This window comes from Nannobrachium achirus (assembly GCF_963921795.1).
Source record: "Nannobrachium achirus genome assembly, chromosome: 5".
Lineage (NCBI taxonomy): Eukaryota > Metazoa > Chordata > Actinopteri > Myctophiformes > Myctophidae > Nannobrachium > Nannobrachium achirus.
In genome coordinates this window covers 44,625,201-44,648,587 of record NC_137814.1, presented here as the reverse complement: position 1 = coordinate 44,648,587, position 23,387 = coordinate 44,625,201, and the positions used below count along the sequence as shown (strand labels likewise).

The window sequence follows — 23,387 nt, the reverse complement described above, 5'->3', positions numbered from 1 at the left end:
CACACACTGGTGTGTGTAGTTAGAGAGAGTGATTGCCCGCCTGTGACTGTCTCGGTCTGTGTCTCTTTTGGTGTGTGTGCATGCGTTTGTGTGTGTGGGTGCTGCGTGGTGATGGATGAGGGTGGTTGCGTGCGGCCGAGCCGGCGCTTGTTGATTAAGCGTAAGGCATGCTGCTCCCCTCTGCTCCTCTGCTCTCCAGTGACCAAGTGGTCTTTCTTTTTTCTTTCTTTCATTCGTTCTTTCTCTTTCATTCAATCTTTCTGTCTTTCTCTTTCTTTCCTTTTCTTGCGTGCGTGCGTGCGTGCGTGCGTGTCACACACCCACCACCATCGTGCTGCATAGATGAATAGACCGATACAATGTGTCAGACGACAGTCTGTGAGTCACAGCGTTGTTTGAACAGGCTCCCGGCTCCCATTTACCTTGCTCTCTTTCGAGTCTCTCTGTTGAACATCAAGCATTCTGCTCTTATTAAGGTAGTTGGAAAGGATGCAAATTTACTACAGTTTAGTGACTTGACGTTCAAGGTTTGAACTTTGAAGGCCACTGCTGCTAAAACCGTATTCCCAGATCCCTTATTTAACTCACCGAATGAATGCACTATTTATAATGCCATAAAATGACGTTTTCCTGTATGTGCCATCGTGGACATCACATCTTCTCACAAGTTTAATGAAGGCACTGCTCCATTTCCACAATAAATGGTTTTCATGAGAAAACAATGAATTAACATTCAGAACTGTGTTTTTTTTGTGCAGGGACATCATGATCACCCACTTTGAGCCGTCCATCTCATATGAGGGCCTGTACGGGGAGGTGAGGGATATGTGCTCCATGGACAACGACCAGCTCTTCACTATGAAGTGGATCGACGAGGAAGGTACGCCCTCTCTCCCACTGTCCAACTATCTGTCTAAAAGCTTTCTACAGCTTGGACAGAGAACCCATAGGGGTTGCTACAAATGCTACAAATATTAATCTTGGTGTGGCTAGACCATCAGAGATCGCCGCCTACTGATATGTCTAGTGACATGAATTGTCTTGTGACAATTTCTTACGGTTTGCCTGTAATTGGCTTCCAAAACTAGAGGCAGGGGTCTATTTCTTACAACAACAACAAAAAAAACAGAAGAATAAAAACAATATACATAATATACACATACTGTATCATGAATGTAACAACCAATCAACCCCAAATTGGAATCACATGTTGAAGGGCCTCTATAGAGGCACATCCACAATCACTTTCACTTCTGCCCATAGGGGGTGCCACAAAGTTGCATCGTATGCCATAGAAGCGCTTAGTTGTATGATTAAAATTACCTTCTACACTGTATTTCTGCTGTGCAGAAAACCTTTACTCATATAAACATAAATTAAACATTCATGGATCGCGACGCACACACATACACATTATGCCTTCTTGACTCTGAGGCTGTAGCTTTTCACGTCAGTACCACCCCACCCCCCCGCTCTGCCACCATTGTACCCTGAGTCCCCTCCCAAGTCCTTGTTGTCAGCCAGTTAGTCAGGCAGCAGTAATAATGTCATAGCAAAGATGGAGCTGTCAGGTCTGTGGGCTCAGGAGAAGGTCAGCCTGCCTAAAGTCATTAGCCTCAGACGAGCCGCCACACATACTGCACTGGGCTGGCGTCATCAGCAGCATGATGCTCATAATGAACTTCTCCATTGTGTGGGGCTGTCTCGACTACCTCCCCAAATACCAGTATGCATATACAGTACTAGAAAGCGACCTCGCCCTTTGCCATGTCTTGGCCATCTGGCCAGTGATGTATATCGGACCAGTTACCCATATAGACCCCTGGTACCCATATATGGAGATCCATGTACTGTATATGGAGATATGCTCAACCCCAAACATGCTTAATATTCATTATGTGAAATTCCTATGACATCTGACATCATACATACAATCCCTTTTATGCCCATATATGGAGATCCCTGTCTGTAGAACCAGCCACACAGATTATGGGGCGTCTTCCTCCATATATGGGCATTCTGAAGTCGTGTTAGATATGGTCTTAATATTGATGACATCAGGGATCTCCATGTATGGGCATAAAATGGAATCTGTTAGTGTGTTTCCTCTGACATCACAGTGATGTCAGAGTGGCAAACCCATTAGACCATAAAAAATCACACTCGTGTGAACTGAGCGGTGGGGGGGGGGGGGGGGGGGGGGGTGCGTGTGTTTGTGTGTTTGTGTGTTTGTGTGTGTGTGTGTGTGTGTGTGTTGCAGTTGATGCACAGGCCAGGCTAGACTCAACAGCACCTCTCTGGTCACCCAGGGTACTACTCAGGCTACATACACCAGAGGCTACAGACACACAGACACACACACACACACACACGGACGGATACACACACGGCCACGCTATGGAGACGGTGTGACCACCGCTCAAAAATCATACACGGACAGACATCCATCCGGATGGATGGAGACATGATGTGCCGTTTCTCATACTAAACTGCGGCCTTCGGTCGCAACAAGCTTTCTGTGCACACACACACACACACACACACACACACACACACACACACACACACACACACACACACACACACACACACACACACAAACACACGCCACATCCAAAACTCTCTGCACTGCAACAGACTTTGCCTCACACTCTTTATCATCATATTTGGTGATAAAGCATGTGTCATAGCTTCTGTTTTCCACTCATAATGATGTCACACGTTGCCATTATGATAAGCTATGCGCACACTACCAAGCATGGAAAAAGTGACCTACTGCTCTCTCACTCTCCATGCGTGAAACACCGAAGCCTGACTTCCCTGTTAATGATTAGAAAATAATTAAGACATGAGCTGGCCTGTCTTCACTTTTTATTGCAGGCTCATACTTAATGACCACGTTCGAAGCTAAAGCATTTAACCTCCGGCCATACATAAAGAACAGTTATAAATGGACAATTGAAGTGGAAATGTCATTTTTAGCTTAAAAACAGATCATTCTCTGCATGTTCTGAGCATTTCGCTGCTGCAATAATAAATTACCTGTTCTGGCTGCTGGTGGCTGTCTTGCATGAAGGCACGTTATTTATTTCTATGATCTCATCATTAAAAAAAAAAAAGATTCACAATGGTGTCGGGTACACCATCGCTGATGTAACTAAGAAATTTGCTTAGAAATCTATACACAAATAAACAAATACTATAAAGGCAATTTCTTGGCAGGAAGTACTTAGTTTTTAATCCAGTGCGTGAAAACATGGCAGAACAGGAGAAATCTATATGTATTTCAAAACCAGCCTGTTCAAGTACACATTTTCAGAAATAAACAAACTGATAAAATAAAAAATAAAAACGTTTTGGTAGAAGGGATGTCACAGACAGAACCCCCCCCCCCCAAAAAAAAGCCTAAAAAACTAAGACATTTTTCAATTTCATGACATTGGCTGCTCTTCAAAGTGAAAATCACTTCCCTGACTATCATCAATTCTTGTCACAAAAGTCGTCCAACAAATTCTGTTATGTTTGTGCATGATTACAGTCAGACACAATTTTCATTCATGGCCGACTCTTCCTGTGTCCCTGTGGTTCCTTCCTGTCAGGTGACCCCTGCACCGTATCGTCTCAGTTGGAGCTGGAGGAGGCACTGCGTCTCTACGACCTCAACAAAGACTCAGAACTCATCATCCACGGTGAGTCCAACTTGCCCGTCTTTTGGTTTCCTATGTTTTTATGGATTCATTTACACACATCTTTCACCACTAGCCATTTGTTGGCCCTATACATGATTGAATCTAAACAAAACATAATTTATCTGCTTTTATCCACCTGTTTCCGCGGGAGTTTACTAGAGATTATTTGGACCTGTTTGCACCACACTTCCGGTTTAACAGCAGACATACAAGCTCACGTCGCGTCGCAGATGCAGCCTGTTGTGAGCTTGTAAATCACACTCGGCTGCGGCGCCGGAAGCTCGGTACAGCGTCTGCGCAATGCACTATGGGGCGTTGGAAACTCGTGGATATATATCGACATAACTTGTATCACCATTGAAAGTTGTGATTATGGACTGATGTATTGGCACAATGCATGGAGCAAAGGTGTTCATTGTCACAGACTATGAAATGCATGGAATTATAGACATGCATCGATGCATTGTTTTTATTTAAAGGTCGGCTGACACGCCCCAAAATTATAATAATATGATACAGTGGGTCAAGTGGTCTCTCTGAAAACGGTCTGAAACAGTCTGAAGCTCATGTCACAGTGTAATCTGCCCCTCGCCCTCCACAACAGCTGACCAGTACAGTAAGTAGTCTAAGTACAGTCAATTAATTTGATTGGCTTATAATTGCGCATTCCCAAAATGACAATGACATCATAAAAATATTAACTCATATTTTAAGATGACTTTTTAAAGTGACAGTACCCCTTTAGGTGACAGTACCCTTTAAAAAAGAACTATACAAACATTTAAACATGTTTACGTTCTACTACTTTATCTACTGCTAATCTCTAGGTTACTGGCATTGATGTTGTTGTTGAGTGCATGTGAAAAAGCCATGGCAGCAGCATGATTTTATTTAAACCCAAAAGTATCGTAAATATTGTTTATGAAACAAACATCAGCATTATATTATTTATGATATAAACTGTACATGGAGTGATTCAGTTTGTCAATAAAATGTGGCATATTATTGCACCAATATACTACTTCCTAACAGCATCACTGTCATAACAAGCACCCTGTTGTGCAATATTGGGTAATTATCTAAGCCAGTGATTCCCAACCTGTTGCCCACATATAATCTTTTTAGTTTTCTGTTACAGTGATGTCGTGTACAGAATGCCATTATATGCTGCTGTTGGATGGACCCAAGTATTAGTATTTTGCTACCACTTTTTTACCACTCATCCATGTGGCAGCATTGATACAAATATCTTTTCATGATTTGTTTTTGTGTAGGTGCATGTTGTTTGGATTGGACTGCAAATATGTGATAACGTTCACTCTCACGAACACCAAATACAGTACATGCCCCAACAAAGGCAAAAGAATGAAAAGATATGCGGTTTAAATGCCATCTATCTGAGTGTACTGCAGCATATTATTGAATGTCCCCACGGGTGAGCAGCCAACAAAGAAGCATTAAAACATATGCTTAATGCCGTGTTGACCTGTGAAAAAACATTACTTCCGCTGTCAATGTCTCGCCGCCAGCCCTCGAGCAACTTGTGCTTCTTTCTCTCTCCCTCTCTCCTGCTGAGCTTAACCTATTTATCCCTCTGATGTCCAACTGCATTAATCCAGAGGTCTGGACTGAATAAGAGATGCGGCGAGGGCCGTTTACATGGGGAGGGAGGGGGGGGGGGGGGGGTTTGCTGTTAGGGCAGTGGGGGGGATGGGGATGGAACGTTTGATTGACAGGCCATGTGCCTGCGTGCATGTCCTGAGCACGTTAACCCGAGCTAGCGTAGACGAGGCGTGAAGTTTAATCAAACCCAGGAAAGATGGTGAGAGAGGTGGTGGGGTCAAGAGTGAGCCGTATGCCAGTGAGACTCCGGCGGATGAATGTGAAGTGGGGGTGTCAGGTTGGGGGGGCGGGCGTTGCCGAAGGAGGTCGCCAGGTCTGATCGCTAATGAGAGGGCATGGGCTGTAGCCCACGCCTCGCCGTGCCTCTCGACTCACACATCGCCTCAGACTAAAGCGTTGTGAGCTTGTAGGTCTGCTATTTTCAGCTCGGCATAAATTAGGCTTCACAGCACATACATACATAGTACTGTACGTATGTGCACATACACACAGGCATAAATTAGCTGTTAGTTTCTGCCTCTCCTGGCATCTTTCACTTTCTTTTCTCTCTCGTGTCTCTTTTAAGCACACCATCATGAAAACATCATGAGCAAATCTTGTCAGGTTCTGCTAGCGGCATTATTAGGTATTTATAATTGCTGATGTGACTGCGGGAAGCAGGACACATCCAGTCTAGGATGCTGTCAGAAGAACCCGCTGGCATTCTATGGATTAAACTTCTCTCAGTCTGACTGCTGATTTGAGTCATTTGGATTCCTAGCATGTCGTTCGCTTGGCTTTTAACTTTAACACTGCTTCTCTGCACCAGGTGGCTGGTAAAGTCAAGCCCTGCAGTAATAATAGATATTTTATTTTAAGATTAAATGGAGTATTTGAATTTGTCAAACTAGCAAAAGAATAGCCTACATGTTCAAGATCATCTTCTATTGGTCTCACATAAACATTTCATAAAAGCAATGGTTAAAGCCTCATCAATCTGCAATTTGGGACTTGGCCTAACAGCAAATTTCTTTACTTTAGTTTAATCCCTGGTCTTCAGCAGGACCCAACCGTAACGCAGACTTTTTAATTTGTCCTTCTCTTAGTTTTCCCATGTATACCAGAGAAACCAGGCATGCCTTGTCAAGGGGAGGACAGTAAGTTGTACGCCTATCTAACATTTCATCATACATACATCACCGTATATGATGCAAGACACACACACACACACACACACACACACACACACACACACACACACACACACACACACACACACACACACACGCGCATGCGCTTAGTGAAAGCCAGTACATTGATGTCCTTCTCCGTGCAGAGTCAATATACCGACGTGGAGCACGGCGCTGGAGGAAGCTGTACTACGCCAGTGGCCACGCTTTCCAGGCCAAGCGCTTCAACAGGGTGAGACCACACTTTATGCTATCCTCTCTTGCAGCCGCTTGAAACCGCCGGGTATGACTGGGAGATATGACTTCAAATCATTACCATGAGAGTTTCAAACGTTTGCCTTGATCACTAGTAATGGAACGAGTGTAAAAAATATATATATATTGTGAAAATCGTTTTGCACGCCACCATTATAGAACAAATTATGAAATTGTGGTTAAGTTTCTAATCAGAATAATTAAGTTTGATTAAAAAAATGATTTGAATTTTTGTTTAAATTTGTCGATATGTAAAATATACCGTATATAAAAAGACATCGCTTCTCGATTATTTCATTATGTCTGTTATTTTTTACAAAATATCAGTTTCAATATATTTTCGGTTAATTGCCCTGCTCTGCTGTCGGTCCCTCTAGTTGCCACTTGCTCCCCAACTGTGCTTTCATCCCTCTTAGCTTCTGTGGCTGGACACAGCTAATCATGCTAGCCCACTGCCGGCAACACTAATCCTGTCATCCCTATTCTGGGCTTAAACGTTCACGAAAAATAGACCAACCACAACCCATCACATTGCACCGCCTTGTGAGCTTGTAGATGGGCTATGTTCGCAGAGAAGATTTGGTATAGAGGGGGGAAAGAAAGGGGCCTAGTTATAGACCCCTGGGGGACTCCAATCTAAACTGGAAGTATATAGCGTAAATGGCTAACAAGGTTTGCACTGCTTTGCAAAGCATAGTGTTATTAGCTGTACAACACAGTACAGTGGGCAAATGTTTGTCAGAAATAAAAACACAGTATATTATTTGTATAGTATATTGTTGCTGTTGGGCAGTTTTGCACGAAAGTAACAAAAATAGATCTACAAGCTCACTATGCGTTGTAAGCTTCTACATCGGCTATTGCTATTTTTGAAAACTTCTGGAAGTGGAGTGTGTGTGAGTTTTATAAAAATAGAACCAATAAAAAGTAGTAACAAGAGCCTTTAACTAAATCATAACTACAGTGGCTCCATTGGAACACAGGTTTTATTATAAAAGAGTTGTTATATTTAACTACTATGGTAATGGAGGGGAGAAAGTCCTACTAGTAATTTAATTTGGTAGTACTTTGTGTACAGGGTATTAAAAAGAAATGTACCACAAATGCTTAACAAACGGCTACTGACACACTACATGGGAAATCTGGGCATACAGGACTTGCTTTATTGCAGTAGTTGGACATTGTGTGCGGTGTAGGAGGACAAATCTAGAGATGCCAGACCCAGAGCTCACAGGTTTATATTTAGCTAGTAGGTGACAATAACAGAATGTATGATAATAGCTCAGTATGCTTGCTGCTGATGAGTGCCTGAGTGGTGTTTCCTTGACACCACTGATATAGCAAGTTAGCAACATAGGGTTTTCAGAAAAACAGTTTTAGAAGACATTTGTAGAATCGGCCTCAAAGTCTTAATGATTTAAATCAGTGGTTCCCAAACTTTTTAGCCCATGGCCCAAAAGAGAAATTGGGGACCCAACTAAATACGGTAGCAGATCTACAAGCTCACAGCGTGTCGCTTAGTGCCATGTTGTGAGCTTGTAGATTGGCTATTCTCACTACTTCTTAAACATGTTTCTAGATCAGTGGTTCTCAAAGTGGATTCCAGGGACCCTGTGGGTTCCTTTTAGGGGGGTCTAAATACACACTGCCAGGGTTAAGGGGAGATCTTGAAATGTGAACGTTAGAGAAACACTGTTTTAGATTATGGAATTACTTAGATTTTCTATTATTTATGCATGAAATTAACTAAATAATTGCCCTTTTTACAGTATATTAAATATTTGCTTTTTTTTGGTAATGTTTTGAAATAATATTTAAAAACAAAATGTTGTAATAAAAAATAAAAATAAATTAGAGGACCCATAGAAATGTGTCCACAACCAACAAGTGGGTCCAGAGTCTTGACCCAGTGTTGTTTGGGAACCACTGATTTAAATGTTGTCATATTGATTTTTTCTTTTTTTTTTACCTGTGTCTCTCTGGTGGGCAGCGGGCACACTGTGCCATCTGTACAGACAGGATCTGGGGTCTGGGACGACAGGGATACAAATGCATCAACTGCAAGCTGCTGGTCCACAAGAAGTGCCACAAGCTGGTCACAGTGGAGTGTGGCAGACAGATGATACAGGTTAGTGAAGCATGTCGTTGAGTCCCTTCATGCAAAGATTGCAATTATTTAGATAATCACAATCATCTTTACATAATCATCCATAATCATTTCCATGTTGAAATGGTTTCATAAATTTAAAAAAATAGCAGAATATTCAGGTTTTCTCAAAACATTTGAATATTGCGTAAAGAAATGGATTGGAAGCAGAAGATGCCACAACATCCCAAATCCTCACTGACTGCGGAAATTTCACACTATACTTCAAGCAACGTACTCTGACTTCAGAAGGTTGACATTTCTGTTTGAGTGGTCTTGTGATGTATATTTTAATATTTTGACATAGGGATTTTAGATTTTCATGAGCTGTATGCCATAAAATTCCAAATGAAAACAAAAAAGGTGTTGACTATTTCACTGCATGTGCAATGAATCTAGAATATATGAAAGTTAAAATGTTTTACGGATTACAGATTTTTTTTTTTTGACAAACCTGTAGTAGATCTACAAGATCACAAAGTGTCGCACATTGTGAACTTGTAGATCTTACATTTTCAATGTTCAAACACGCCGCTCACACCCGGGAATACAATGCTCACACCCCGGCATACATTGCTGTGATCTGCTATTCACTGCATACAACACCACCGTGCAACAAAGTATAAATCAGTCTTAACAAACAGCGTACCAGTATGCATTGTGTGTGAAACTATTTATATGGTTTGGGAATTGGGCAGGTTGCTTCTTTCTCTTGGTATGCAGTACAGAGCCAGTTGAAACTGCCTATAGTTTTTACGCCACCCAGTCACCCAGAGAATACAGAATAATCACAGGTTGGCCGTAGAAAACTAGGCTGTTTATATTGGGTCACTACAACAGTACTGGGAACGTTTATTGACATGACACTTTATTGACTATTAAACACTTTCAACCTGGCATTATAGGTGAAATATTGTTTTGCTATTTGTCTTGCAACTAACTAAGTAATAGGGCTTAATTGGTTAAATGTAAATATGTTTGAAAATTGATGAAGTTTTCCATGTTGGTTTTTACAAAGGATTTCCAGTAATGGTTTATGAATTGTTTCATTGACTGCAATGCTGTGTGGTATCTTAGTATCTCTGTGTTTTGTTGTCCAGGAACCTATAATGCCCGGCCCAGGATCCAGTCAATTAGACCACCCTGAACAGCCAGGTAAAACATACACCAAGGTTTTCAATCCTTCTTTTGTTTTCAATCCTTTTTTTATTTCTTACCTAGTGTTGTGGGTGGATATGAAATCTGTCTTTGAATTTTTTAGCTGTCGGTAGAATGTTGTTGTTGATGTTTTAACTAACACTAAAACAAATTAAAAGACGGAACTAGAACTAAGCTTTTTCCTTAAAATAGAAAACCTGCTTTAAAAAACGAATTGATTAAAACTAAACTGAAAACAAAGTCAAAATGAAATATAAATGAACATTAATGGGAAATGCTAAATTACAATAGCCTTGGCACGCGCACACACATTTTTTCCTCTCTACCCTATCAGTCAGTCTGTATCTCACTCCCACACAGACCTGTTCGCACAAATCAGGCAGCCTGTGCACCGACGTGTTTTTTTTTCTAAAACTACTTTAGCTCCCTGGCCACAGCTTGTGATCGACTGATCTCTATAGAACAAATGGGCTGACCTCAACTAAATACATGTCGGCATCCATCTAGTGTTAACCATTGAGACCACAAGTTGATTGGCTGCACTTAAGTCTCCACCGCCAGACAGACTAGTTAAGTCCAGTCAGGTGGCCGAGAGGAATGAGAGGGCTTTAGTGACCATGTTGCTATTGTTTGTGAGGCGCTTTACATTCTCAACACTAGTAAAAATGTATGCAGGCCTTTCAGAGTTACTGCTAACCACTGACTGACTAGCCAGCCGTCTCTTTTTATGCCTGACATCATGGATGTTCCTTCTATTGACCATTGTCACAAATAATATGTGATAGTATGCCTAGTTACATCAATACGGAAACATTAACTAGGATTGTGTAGATTGTACAATGTATACAAACGCAGATTTGTCTCTTCAACATCTACAGGTTGTGTGTTCCCACTGTTGCCTCTTTTCGCTTCTACAAAGTGAAACCCGTATTCCCTCATTATAATCTCAGATACTTTATATCGCACCTGATTTAAAAAAAAAGGTCTGATGCTGACAGTGGCATGCCACAAATTAAAACATGCGGCTTGTCTCTCACCTGCTCTTTCTCTACCTACCTACGGTCTCACATTTCTGCTCCCTGCCTCCCCCTCTCCTCTGTCTGTCACTCCCTCCTCTCTCCATCTCCTCCTCATGTCTCTCTCTTTCACAGGTCCCCAGAATAAAGACTCGAGAGAGAGCTTAACATACGATGGGGAAGAGAAGGAGGTGAGGGGCTGTGTGTGTGGATGCATATGTGCAGGTGTTAGAGACCAACTGATATATATATATATATAAACAGTTATGCCCCATTCACATCTAAAAAAGCCAAGCTAAAATCTGCTTTGTAATTCAATGTAATCTCTAGGTAAACCAGCTTTATGGCGACGGTGCCTGGTAGTGGAGCAGCATCATTTTTAAAAGCTGGTTTGCATAGAGATTACATTGAAATACAAAGCTGATTTTAGCTTGGCTTTTTTAGATGTGAATTGGGCATTACCCCTAGTGTACGTTTTCAATTAGGCGCATACACATAGCGGACAACATGTAGGCAGATACTGATATATCTTTCAAAGGCCAATATCTGGCAATAATATCGTCCGACCAAACTATGTCGATGTACCTACGGTGTGCATTCGTCTCGTGAATGTGTTTACTTCCACCTTTTGTAAAGCTACCGTGCACGCTCTATTGCTGTGCACGTGTGTGCAGGAGGACGACGTGACAGAGCGGGCACTGGGGATACTAGTGTTCCTTGTTGCCTTTTGTGCGCCTGTGTTATCATCAGTGAGCGAGGAGCGTGCGCGTGCATGTGATATAGAGAGCATGCAGACGTCGGCACCCTTGCAGCAGTGTGGATATTGATTTCCTTTGCTGGAGCAAATAAAGTAACCTTTTATCACAGCTTTTAACACCAGGGGCTGATTAACAGCCTGTGCGATGGGGGGTGTTGAGGATAGAGAGGTGGGGGTTGGGGGGGGTATGAAGACGGATAAAGAACAGATGGAGTTGGACACGGAGATGGACTGAGATAAGGACTGGTCCATAGGATCTTATCTCCACGGTCCATGAATGCTCCGAGGATAGATGTGGGGGGGCTATGAGGGTCACATGAATAGATGTGGAACAACTGTCAGGTATATGCAGGCAGCAGAGAGTGGGGAAGACAGACCTGCAGGCTCTGATCTGTAATCAGAGCCTGCGTGATGAACATTTATGGAAATCCTGAGTGTGTGTGAGAGTTACTCCATAAGCCCCCGATGCATGCTGTGTACTGGCGGTGTCACGTGCTGAAAATAGTCAACCTACAAGCAGGAGACAAAGCAACGGATGTGCCGTGAGCTTGTAGGTTTGCTATTTTCAGCTTTCGAGTGGTGCTGCTGGGGCCAGATTTGAAATGGCAAATTCACAGCCTCCAAAAGATGAAGGAGAACCCACACACACACACACACACACACACACACACACACACACACACACACACACACACACACACACACACACACACACACACACATCCACTAGCAAAGCACCAGTTTATTGCACCAGCGTTTCGGCCCATCAACCTCTCAAGGCGGAACTCGTCTTCAGACGGGTCGATAGCCAGATAAATTGACATAATAAATTGGCGCTGAGGTCAGTGTGCATGTGTATGTGATGGACATTGCTCTTGATCTTACATGGTGGTATTTTCCCATAATGCTTTTCTAATCTTACAAGCTTTTTCACTCCTTCCCTGCCATCCATCCATCCACCACCAGGCACGGAGCAGTAGAGACACAGGAAAGTCAGCGTCCAGTCTGGGCCTTGTGGACTTTGACCTGCTGAGAGTGATCGGCAGAGGCAGCTATGCCAAGGTGCTGCTGGTACGGCTGAAGAAGACGGAGCGCATCTACGCCATGAAGGTTGTTAAGAAGGAACTGGTGAACGACGACGAGGTAATCTAGCTAGCCTGTTGTACAGTAGTGCAGTGGTTCTCAAACCTTTTCATGTCAAGGATCCCCCCCCAAATGATGTGTATTTGGCTGCAAACCCCCTCATCTCAGAACAATAATTTGTGCTAGGCACCTCCAGAAGCAAAGATTCAAGTTTTTAAATATTCCAAAAGAAAACAATTTGCACACATTTTCACGATTTTCTTCAAAAATAGCAGATCTACAAGAGCTGCTACAGTATTTTTGAATTTTGAGTATCAGGACATAATTAGGTTCCCCACTGACAGACTATTCGTAACTGGGGATAACCTGGAGAGCCTGGATGGCTAAGTGGTTAGCGTGGTTTTGATTCTGACTTGCATTGTGTCACCTTCATTTCCCTGCTCTTTCAAAATAAAGCCCTTCAAATGAACCTAACCATATTAACTGAACGTTATGACTGATAATGTTTTCAAACCGAACCTAGACTTTGTACTCCTAAACTGCAACACCATAATGTCATGTATTAAATCAACTTTTATTCCGGTCCTTGTACAGTATGAGTGCGTTTTCATTATGTCTACAAGAGTATGAACGTGTTTTCATTATGTCTACAACAGATCTTATCTTTTTAGATATGTCCCATTTGTTGATATGCCCCATTTGTTGAGGGTGAAGGTTAGTTCATAGTGAAGTTATCTGCCTTCCCTATAATTAGCACAATTAGAGCAGTCAATTGGAATCGTTAACCCACAATGACTTGTGATTGAACAGCCATCTCACGTGCGTCATCTGAAACACTTTCAGCCAATTTGACAGACCTCTTCAGACCCATCACTCCTCCCGAGAAGGCCCAGATAACCAACATGTCATCAAAAATTGATCTCCGCGTACACATGTAGCGACACAGCCTGTGGCAACGCCAGTAGTTAGCCTTGATTAGATGCACTTAGCGTGATTGACGAATTGACAAGGGCGCTCGATCGATGCTCAAGTGTTCTGGCCGTCCCAGGCCTGTGAGCGTGGGCAGCCTCTGTGTCCAGACGTATTATCATCCTCCTGTCAATAGAAAGCCCGCCTCTACTTTTCCATCTACCCAGCTCAGCCATTTTCACTAGCCACCGCCCACCACTAACCATTACACCGGGGCAGGTCTCAGGTCTCATATAAGATGGTCGATCGAGCAACCTGCTTATTCAGCATTCTCAAGTTCAAGGATACTATGTCAGAATGACTGTAGATTGACGTGTGTGTGTGTGTGTGGGTGTGTGTGTGTCTCTCTCGGCTGGTTTCAGGACATTGATTGGGTCCAAACAGAAAAGCATGTGTTTGAGCAGGCGTCCAATCATCCCTTCCTGGTAGGCCTCCATTCCTGTTTCCAGACAGAGAGCAGGTGAGAGCATACCTTATACAAAGTGTCTTGTCAATACATGGAGGATGGGCGTTTAAAAAGGGAAAAGACATTTTCAGTGTTGGTGGATTCACACGTGAGATCACATTACTTAATGACAATAGGGTTTTCATCTGAGCTCAGAAAGTACAATTTCAGTCTTAAAAATCTGCATAGGAAATGATCCACATCAAGGTATGTAAATGTCAGAACTGGTCAGTACCGTTGTATCCACAAGAGGGCACTCCCTAAATGTCAAGAGCAGGCTTACAAAAGGTAATGTGTCATGAACTATTTGTTCATGACGGACATCATTCAAGTAGAACTACCAGAATGTGTAACCCTAGGTAAAATAACAAGTCACTAGTTTATAGTTGTCCACCTGTCTAAAGTCAGTTAAACTCAGCAATAGTTTATAGTTGTCCACCAAAATCCCTCATGTCTTTTTTTTTACGTGTGCATTCACACTGAACGGGTGGTTTGAATCGTGGGGATCACGTCGCTGTTTTTTGGTCAAGTTATGACCCTGCATTGTTTTGGCTTGTTTAGATGGACAAGATGCTGGCCGTTTCTGCGTACGTAGGCTGCAAAGACCATAAGTGGTAGCGCGCACAATTGAATTGACATAATAAAAATGTCAGCGGCAGCCGTGCCTACTAATCGGATAAATATTTTTACAATTGATTGCGCAATTTCCCCACAAAATCAATTATTATTTGATGTTCAATTATTCGACAGCTCTAGTTGACAATCATTTTACTACTTCTACTTCAGAATTATGGTCTGAAATTGATTTTCAGAGAATGGAATTTCTGATGGAAAATGTGATGAAGTCCTTCGCTTTCATAGGGATTGCCAATTAGTGTAATTGATAGATTTTCTTTATTAAACAATTTAAAGATTCATAAAATCCACCCTGCAGCAATACATGTACATTATAAATCATTGATAATACAGGTCCCCCCCATTGTGGTTCCTTTTCTTTCTTTTTCTTTTTTTTCTTTTTACATTTCACTACATTTCAATCAGTTGTTGCTTGTTGTCAATCATAGTATAAATCATGTCAGTCATAGTATAAAGAAACACCATCTAGAATCCATCACTAATTAGTTTTATTAGACTTAAAAGCCTTTATCTGTAATTGTGCTGCCTTCTTTCATGAAATACTGCCACCTCACTACTGGCATTGTTCACATAATGATTTACTGGATTGAAGGTCGTCATTTAATTATCTTATTATTTTATAGCTAATGGGTTCAGAAGGTACCAGAAAGCTTTTTCGCCCACCATCAGTCAAACCTATAGCTGCTAAATGTAAAAGCAGGAGCAGTATTATGTCCAATAAATACCAAATAGTACACAGTACTGTATATTTTTGTCTTCTAAAACTCATCCTTATTGCATTCTGTTCGTCCTTACAGACTCTTCTTTGTAATCGAGTATGTGAACGGCGGAGATCTGATGTTCCACATGCAGAGACAACGGAAGCTTCCAGAAGAACACGCCAGGTAGACACACTTTTAGCTGTTGCACCACTAATGTGATGTCCTCTACACACTTTAAACATGAAATGTCACGCTCATAACAGGAACATTGTCGCCTGAGGCCGTTTTTCATAGTCTTGTTATCCTTCCCCCATCGTATCAGATTCTACTCGGCAGAAATCAGCCTGGCGCTCAACTATCTCCATGAGCGGGGGATCATCTACCGAGATCTGAAACTGGACAACGTGTTGCTAGAGTCCGAGGGACACATCAAACTCACAGACTATGGCATGTGCAAGGTTTGTGTTTAGCTGTCTGTGTGCATGAATACCGACATTTTAATCATTGTATGCATTTGTATTATTTATTTGATGTTCGGCCTATAACATGTTCAAAATAGGGATGCCAGGGTTAATGTGGTTAAAATGTATTTTTTGTGTATTACAGGAGGGTTTGAGGCCAGGCGATACAACCAGCACTTTCTGCGGGACCCCCAATTACATAGCCCCCGAAATACTCCGAGGAGAGGACTATGGTGAGGATTACAGCAGACATCATGGACATTGCTTATGCGATATAGCAATAATGCACTAAGCCAGCTTCTTGTACTGATCATTAGAATGAGTAGAATGGCAGCGTTACAGATGTAATTCTAATGAAACTAAAATCCACCTCGACTAAGTGAAAATAGAAAGGAGACAAATCAGACCATCAAAAACTAGCTTCCTAGGTTACTGAAAGATAACAATGGAGCTAGTTTAGAACAAGGTTTGTCTGTGTGTACATGTATTGTAATGATAATTAAACATGCATATGAAGAGCATGAATGTTGGGTCATACTATAATATCTTAGTTACTACAACATTGTTCTTATGAAGCACTTTTGCTGTTATTGGTAAAGTATGTATTATAATAGCTTTTTCTTTCTGGCCAAATGAAGCAAAGACCTCCCCACAAGCAGCCAGTCAGTAAAATGCCGCTTCGCCACCACTCCGCTTTGTGATTTGTCCAGCTTCATTCACAAACCTGCACGCATTAGAAACTTGTAATGGATAGCTAAAAGATTGGACAGGGTGTTTATTAGACTCTACATCTTGAGTCTTGAGTGACTGTAAACAAACCAACATAAAGTTTAAGTATATAGAGTGTATCTTCACATTTCTAAAGTGCCAATTTAAGGACTTTTTAATACCTCGGCTCTAAAATGACAAATTAAACATTGGCAGAAATTGTGAAAATAGCTTTTCACAATAGAACCATGTTATACCAAATGGAATGTAACACTGTAATATTGGATCATTCCGTTATTGACAATAAGCAATCCTACTGTTTGAATGCTGTACAGACGCACACATGGAGCAAAAATATTTATAGAAAAAAATACAAAGGATTTTTTTTTTTTTTTTTTTTCAACTTTGACTTTTGACTTTCTCTGGTGGGAGTCGACTTGTGTAATGAAGTCAACTCAGTCGACTTGTCGACTTTTTTGTTAATGCCCTACTGCCTAGTATTGTGTACAGTGAATAGGTATGGTAATTGGCGCGTGCTTTTTTCAGGCTTCAGTGTGGACTGGTGGGCCCTGGGTGTGCTGATGTTTGAGATGATGGCGGGCCGGTCGCCCTTCGACATCGTAGGGAGCTCCGACAACCCCGACCAGAACACAGAAGACTACCTCTTCCAAGGTAACCCCCATCCCCCCACACTCCCTAAAAAAACATGAACCACTCGAACCTTTGTTCAACCTTTACATTGTTTAAATGCCTTGTGCATTTTTAATCCTACTGTATGTAAAGCACTTTGTGAGCTCTCTCTGTAAGACATGCTTACATAATACGTAAATACAGTTTACTTTTAACTTGATTTACTTTGTGTCCCTATACGGAACATTTTATAACGGGCAAACATTCAGCAAAAATAGTACATCTACCAGCCCACAATGTGTTGCATTGCAACACGTTGTGAGCTTGTATGTCGGCTATTTTCAGTGAAGAGATTTGTTGTAGAGGGGAATATAGACACCCAGGGGACCCCAGTCAATGAAGTCTATAGGGTTTAAGTGGTTAAAGGATTGAATCTGGGAGGGGAATGGAGCTACGCCTTCCTAATTGCCATCAGAATGGCAATTCAATTAGTCAGAATGAATACAGTGTCGGACTGTTCCCCCCTTTTTTTATAGTAGCTGTGCAAGCAGGTATCTCGGGTTCCGTGCCGGCGTTCTAATGGATTCAAACTATAACGTTACCGCACTCTTTATAAAAACCTGCTAATGACGCGTGGGTAAAGTGGTTACAGTGTGGTGTTTCAACATGGCATCGTAGCCCCCCGACAATAACCTCTGCTGCGGTGTCTGTGGCATCCGCTGTCATCCAAGCCTCAGGGGATCTGCCAAGCTGACCCCCTTTCTCCTGTGTGTGTGTGTGTGTGTGTGTGTGTGTGTGTGTCTGTGTGTGTGTGTCTGTGTGTGTGTGTGTGTGTGTGTGTGTGTCACCCCTTGTGCAGTAATATTGGAAAAACAGATCAGAATCCCCCGCTCGTTGTCAGTCAAGGCTGCCAGCGTCCTCAAGGGATTCCTCAACAAGGTAAGCAGGGTTCAGGCAGCCAAAGAATAGACACCGCTATTGTTACGTTGGCTTTGCTGTCGTCTGCGAGTCTCTCTCTCTCTCTCTCTCTCCCCTGTTTCCCCCACCATTTCTCCCGTCTGTCTGTCTGTCTGTCTGTTTGTCTCTGCGGGCCTCTCACCACTCCTCACCTAGTTCCCACTCCTTTATCGCTCTCTGTCCCTCTTTCTCACCCTGCTCTATTCCCTTCTGTCTCACCTCTGTCTCTTCTCTCTTTCCCTCTGTGTTTTATTCTGCTACTGGTTGATAATCTCTCTCTAACACACCCTCACCAATCCCCAGTCTTTACTTCTGTGTCTCACCTTTACTTCACCCTCTCTTTCTCTTCTCTCTCTCTCTCTCCCACAGGAGCCTAAGGAGCGTCTGGGCTGCCACCCTCAGACGGGCTTCGCTGACATCATGGGCCATCCGTTCTTCCGGAACGTCGACTGGGACCTTGTGAGTCATCATCGCGCTCTTATCGTTCCCTCTCAGTCTCTCTCTCTCTCTTATTGTTTTCATTTGAACCGGGTTGGTGCAGCAGAGACGTGAGTCACGTTTTGCGTTCACCGCCAGGTCTGATGAAGAAAGCAAATGCGTTTGTCGAATAGGTCAAACTGAATCCATGTATTGATCCACGGAGAGAGAGAGAGAGAGGTGAAGAAGAATGGTTACTAGACAGCGGAAGTTCAAATCTAAGTGCACAGGAACCCGCCCCACCCCCAAACAACCTCAACAGACACCCCCTCCTCCGGGCAATAGGCGGTCTGTCAGGGCTCAGCGTTATTAGGCTAATGTCCTTGAGGCAAGCAGACAGCGACCGCAACGGGAAAGAAATAGATAGGTGGAAGAAAGACGGATAGGAAGTCGTGGGGTAGACAGGAAAGCACTTGACAGACGGGCAAGCAGTCAGAGAGTCCGAGCTTCTTAGACAGACGTTTGTTTGCAAGGACAGACCTGCATATTGCACAGATGGACAGACTTGCTCAAAGATGCAGGCAAGTACAGATATACAAAGCAAATAAGCATGAATATGTTGAAGCCCACAGTGCAGTGCTGTGGCCATTCAGCGTTATGGCACTTACATGCAGTTTGGGGGATTAGAATGTCATGCTAAGACTAAAATCATATTTTATACACCAAAGTCGTAACAGTTTAACCTCATGGTAGTTTCCTAATGCAGTAATGTGTGTTTTTTAGTTTTTTCCCTTCATTATGCATATTCTGAAAAACAGCACTTTTGCTTGCTGGTAGCAAATCTAGGTGTCTCCAGTTTAGGCGTTTTCATTAGACTGGTTTAATGAACATCTGTTATTCACCCACACAAAACCCTCTTTATTATTGAGCGGGCAGCAAAAGATTATGATCAGTAGTCTAGTGCTATTCAAAATGCTCCTCTTGTTCCAAATAAGTAAATAGGCACTTTATTTTTTAACAATATGCTGTTCATTATCAGTTTAGTTTCTCAGTCATGACAACTTCCAGCAAAGTGTAGCGTTACTTATGATGACCACAAAAAATAACAATATGTGATGTCGCCAACTCTAACTCACCCACACGGTTTTATGAATTACATGAGAAATTGAGACGTTGAACATACTCTCTTCCATGGATGTGTTTGTCCCTTGCACCATTCATCCATGGATGTTTGCAGTCTGTCCCTGCTATGTGTCGTTCCCCAGTGGACACAGTTTGTCATGTGCTGTACTAAATTTGGCTTTGTATGTCCATGGCCTGGCTGGCCAGTGCCGTGGGAAAAAGACAGACAGACAGACAGATATAACGGTAGGCAGGGCATGTAAGGCAACCAGGATATTACCATGACTTCTTTTCCCCTGTTTGGTCTGGGCTGCAGGGACCCACCCATTGGTCAAACTGGAGTGATCGAGTTACACTTCCTCTCTCTCTCTCTCTCTCTCTCTCTCTGTCTGTCTCTCTCTCTCTCTCTCTCTCTCTCTCACACACACACACACACACACACACACACACACACACACCTGCCCCTTCACTCCACCAGTCTGGCTACAGGGAGAGCAGCTAGTGGTGTCATGGGAAATTAAGGGACAGAAGTAAACACAGTCTACTTATTTGTACACAGTTGAATGCTGTCAAAGAGCAGCAGAGATGATCGCTAGAGCAGCAGAGATGATCGCTAGATGGGACTTTTGAGAGCATATGTCTGTGTTTTCAAATGGCTCCTAATAATATATAATACTTTTGTATTGTTTTTAAATGAATGCAAATGTCATGGCCTCTTTCATGTAGCAGTTGACATCCTAGTGAAATGATTATTCATCCAGACTCGCAACATTTACAGCAGCATCTGCAGCAGCAGTTTGGTAGACTAGGTTACAGGAGCAGTTGAATCTGGGTTTTAATAACAAACTGAAACTTCACCTCATGAGCAGGCTGTGGTCGTGTACAATTAGTGACATTGGTTAAGTGGATCTCATGGTTGGTTGGTTGTTGTTTCTCTTCAGATGGAGCAGAAGCAAGTGGTTCCTCCGTTCAAGCCCAACATCTCGGGAGAGTTTGGACTGGACAACTTTGATGCCCAGTTTACCAATGAGCCAATCCAGCTCACGCCGGATGACGAGTGAGTTTCTGATTCAACTGAGGCATTCTTGTGATGTTATTCCCGGAAGTCTAATGAAGATAAATGTTTTTAACCAATATTCTGTTGTTACAGTGATGTGGTGAAGAAGATTGACCAGTCTGAGTTTGAAGGGTTCGAGTACATCAACCCCCTTCTGATGTCAGCAGAGGAGTGTGTGTGAGGGAACTAATGCACATGCTTATACAATACTCACACACAACCACACACACCTACAACACGTTCCATGTCGTCTCAGTGTCTTCAGCTGCATGGTTAAGAGAAAACAACCCAACAACATCGACCTTCTGTTCGAGAGCCGTGAGCGCGCTCCCTAGAACTTTTACTTGCCAAAACCGATCTCACACTCTGCCATTTATAACCACTAGTCCTTAAGCCTACCGTCATTTTCTGAATTATTTTTGTATATCATATATAAGATCGGCACTGATATCAATGTGGTCATCTGTGTGTGTGTGTGAGTGTGTATGGGGGGGCTGCTGCATTACGTAGCTCTCAAAGCTACCAGGTTCTTCCTTGTTTGCTGGACATGGGGTGGATGGGAGGGGAGGGATTGTCCATGAAAAGTGAACCATTGTTCTTTTTCTCTCCTCCATGTTGTTTTTTTAATGGATATTTTATTTGTATATATGACAACCATTAAGGATATAGACAAGGCCTTTCTTAGCTCCTAGCCTGATCACAGTTGGACAGAATTTACCATTCTTTTCTCTCTTTTTTTTTCTTCGTCATTGTGAGGTCCATATGGACTGCTCTGTACAGGGCCGAGGAAACAGAACACTAGCCTTTAAAAAAATAAATAAGAAGAAAAAACATAACCTATATATTTTTTTTCATGTTTTATTTAATGATGACATAGTAGTCTATATATATTATATATATTATATAATATATATAATATGTATATGTTCTAAATAATGTTCAAAGTGTTAATATCCAGCCTGGGTTGACCTCTAAAACCAAAAGGGTTGCGGTGGTGAGTCCCTGTGATGATGTTGCGCACACACACCTCTTGGAACAGACAAGGCTCCTGGTTGCTGACCCAGTTCCCTACGGAGTGTGAGGGAACATTTGTAGTAGAAACCAACCAACACTAATAACGAGTAGATATATTACTGACAAACTGTGAATGAAGGCATTTACTGTGTGGAGCTGGGCTTTGAGAGAGCAGGACATGAACGATGCCTATAAGGCTGGGGCACTGGCTATAGCTATGCACACCATCCATACAATCTAACGTTCACACAGGACCAAAAATATTTGCAGAGAACGATGTCTTGCCGGTACGATTTAGAAGGTACAGTATATACAAATAGGAATATGTGCTGTCATAGAAATTATTATATATATATACAGATTATTTTTGTTCATCTTTTTTTTTTTATGATACTATGCCTTTTCTGAAGCTTGTTACTGTACATTCTGTTTTCACCATTTTGTTTTTCTACCGATTCTCCATTCCATGTATTGTCTGTCATTGTTCAATTAAGTACAAAGTGATTGTTGAAATGAGTGCTTAGTTTGATGTCCAAAGTCCAGACACGATGCAGTTACTCGTTTAGGAGCCAACCCCCTCCCCAAGGGATCTGTTCTTAGACCCCTGAAATGTGGCTCGCAAACTGTAATAATGTGTCTGCTGTACAAAGAATGGCACTCTGCATTTTGACCATTTCTAATTTCCACAATGAATTTCTTGGGTGAGATTTTTGTAAAAAATCAGACTGCTTTAAAGTGTACAAACGCTCCCATGAGCCATTCTCTCCCCTCCTGACTCTGAGTTGGGTAAATGATGGCCAACGATAAAGCATGAACTTACTGACTCTTCTCCAGTCAAAGTTTAACTCTACCTGGAAAATGTTTATGGGCCCACGACGTGGTGATAGGAGGAACAAGCACATAGTCACTGTCGGGTGGAATCCTTGTATCTCCCTATTTCATCTTTTTGTTATTTTCATAACTGTTGAGCTTTGTAGATCTGCTATTTTCACTATTTTTGATTTATTTTCGTCTTTTTTTCTTTTTTTTTATAGGGCCTACAGGTTAAAAGCGGTTAAGACCGTCTTGTGGGTTGTATAAATCAATTAAAAGTGTTATTGACTAAATAACTATTCCATTTCCTGACAAGTAACGGTTTTGGACATACAAGGTTTCCACCCGAGAGCAGCGACATCTAAGAAATGTTACACCTTATTTTCTTTTTTGTTTTTTATTGTTACCTTTTATGAATCAGATTACCAGTTTATTCACTTGTTTTAATCAATACATTGATTCCTATTTGCTATTGGGTGAACCCTATGGGGCCACTTTTGGTTGAAGAAAGACTGGTGATGATGCGTGATCTATGTGGGCTGAATTAAAGCACCCACTGGA

At 42.2% G+C, this 23,387-nt stretch overlaps 1 protein-coding gene across 1 annotated transcript in view; it reads left to right on the top strand.

Annotated features, from left to right (window-relative positions):
* prkci (protein kinase C, iota) overlaps nt 1-23,387 on the top strand; it is a 44,916-nt gene extending 21,529 nt beyond the window's left edge. The window contains exons 2-18 of the mRNA XM_080726679.1: nt 759-880; nt 3,600-3,689; nt 6,398-6,448; nt 6,628-6,713; nt 8,727-8,864; nt 9,983-10,037; nt 11,192-11,247; nt 12,780-12,956; nt 14,228-14,325; nt 15,744-15,830; nt 15,970-16,105; nt 16,254-16,341; nt 17,363-17,488; nt 18,306-18,385; nt 18,773-18,862; nt 20,884-20,999; nt 21,093-23,387. Coding sequence (XP_080582805.1) covers nt 759-880; nt 3,600-3,689; nt 6,398-6,448; nt 6,628-6,713; nt 8,727-8,864; nt 9,983-10,037; nt 11,192-11,247; nt 12,780-12,956; nt 14,228-14,325; nt 15,744-15,830; nt 15,970-16,105; nt 16,254-16,341; nt 17,363-17,488; nt 18,306-18,385; nt 18,773-18,862; nt 20,884-20,999; nt 21,093-21,180 — 1,684 coding nt within the window. The 3' untranslated portion in view covers nt 21,181-23,387. The remainder of the gene's footprint in view (nt 1-758; nt 881-3,599; nt 3,690-6,397; nt 6,449-6,627; nt 6,714-8,726; nt 8,865-9,982; nt 10,038-11,191; nt 11,248-12,779; nt 12,957-14,227; nt 14,326-15,743; nt 15,831-15,969; nt 16,106-16,253; nt 16,342-17,362; nt 17,489-18,305; nt 18,386-18,772; nt 18,863-20,883; nt 21,000-21,092) is intronic.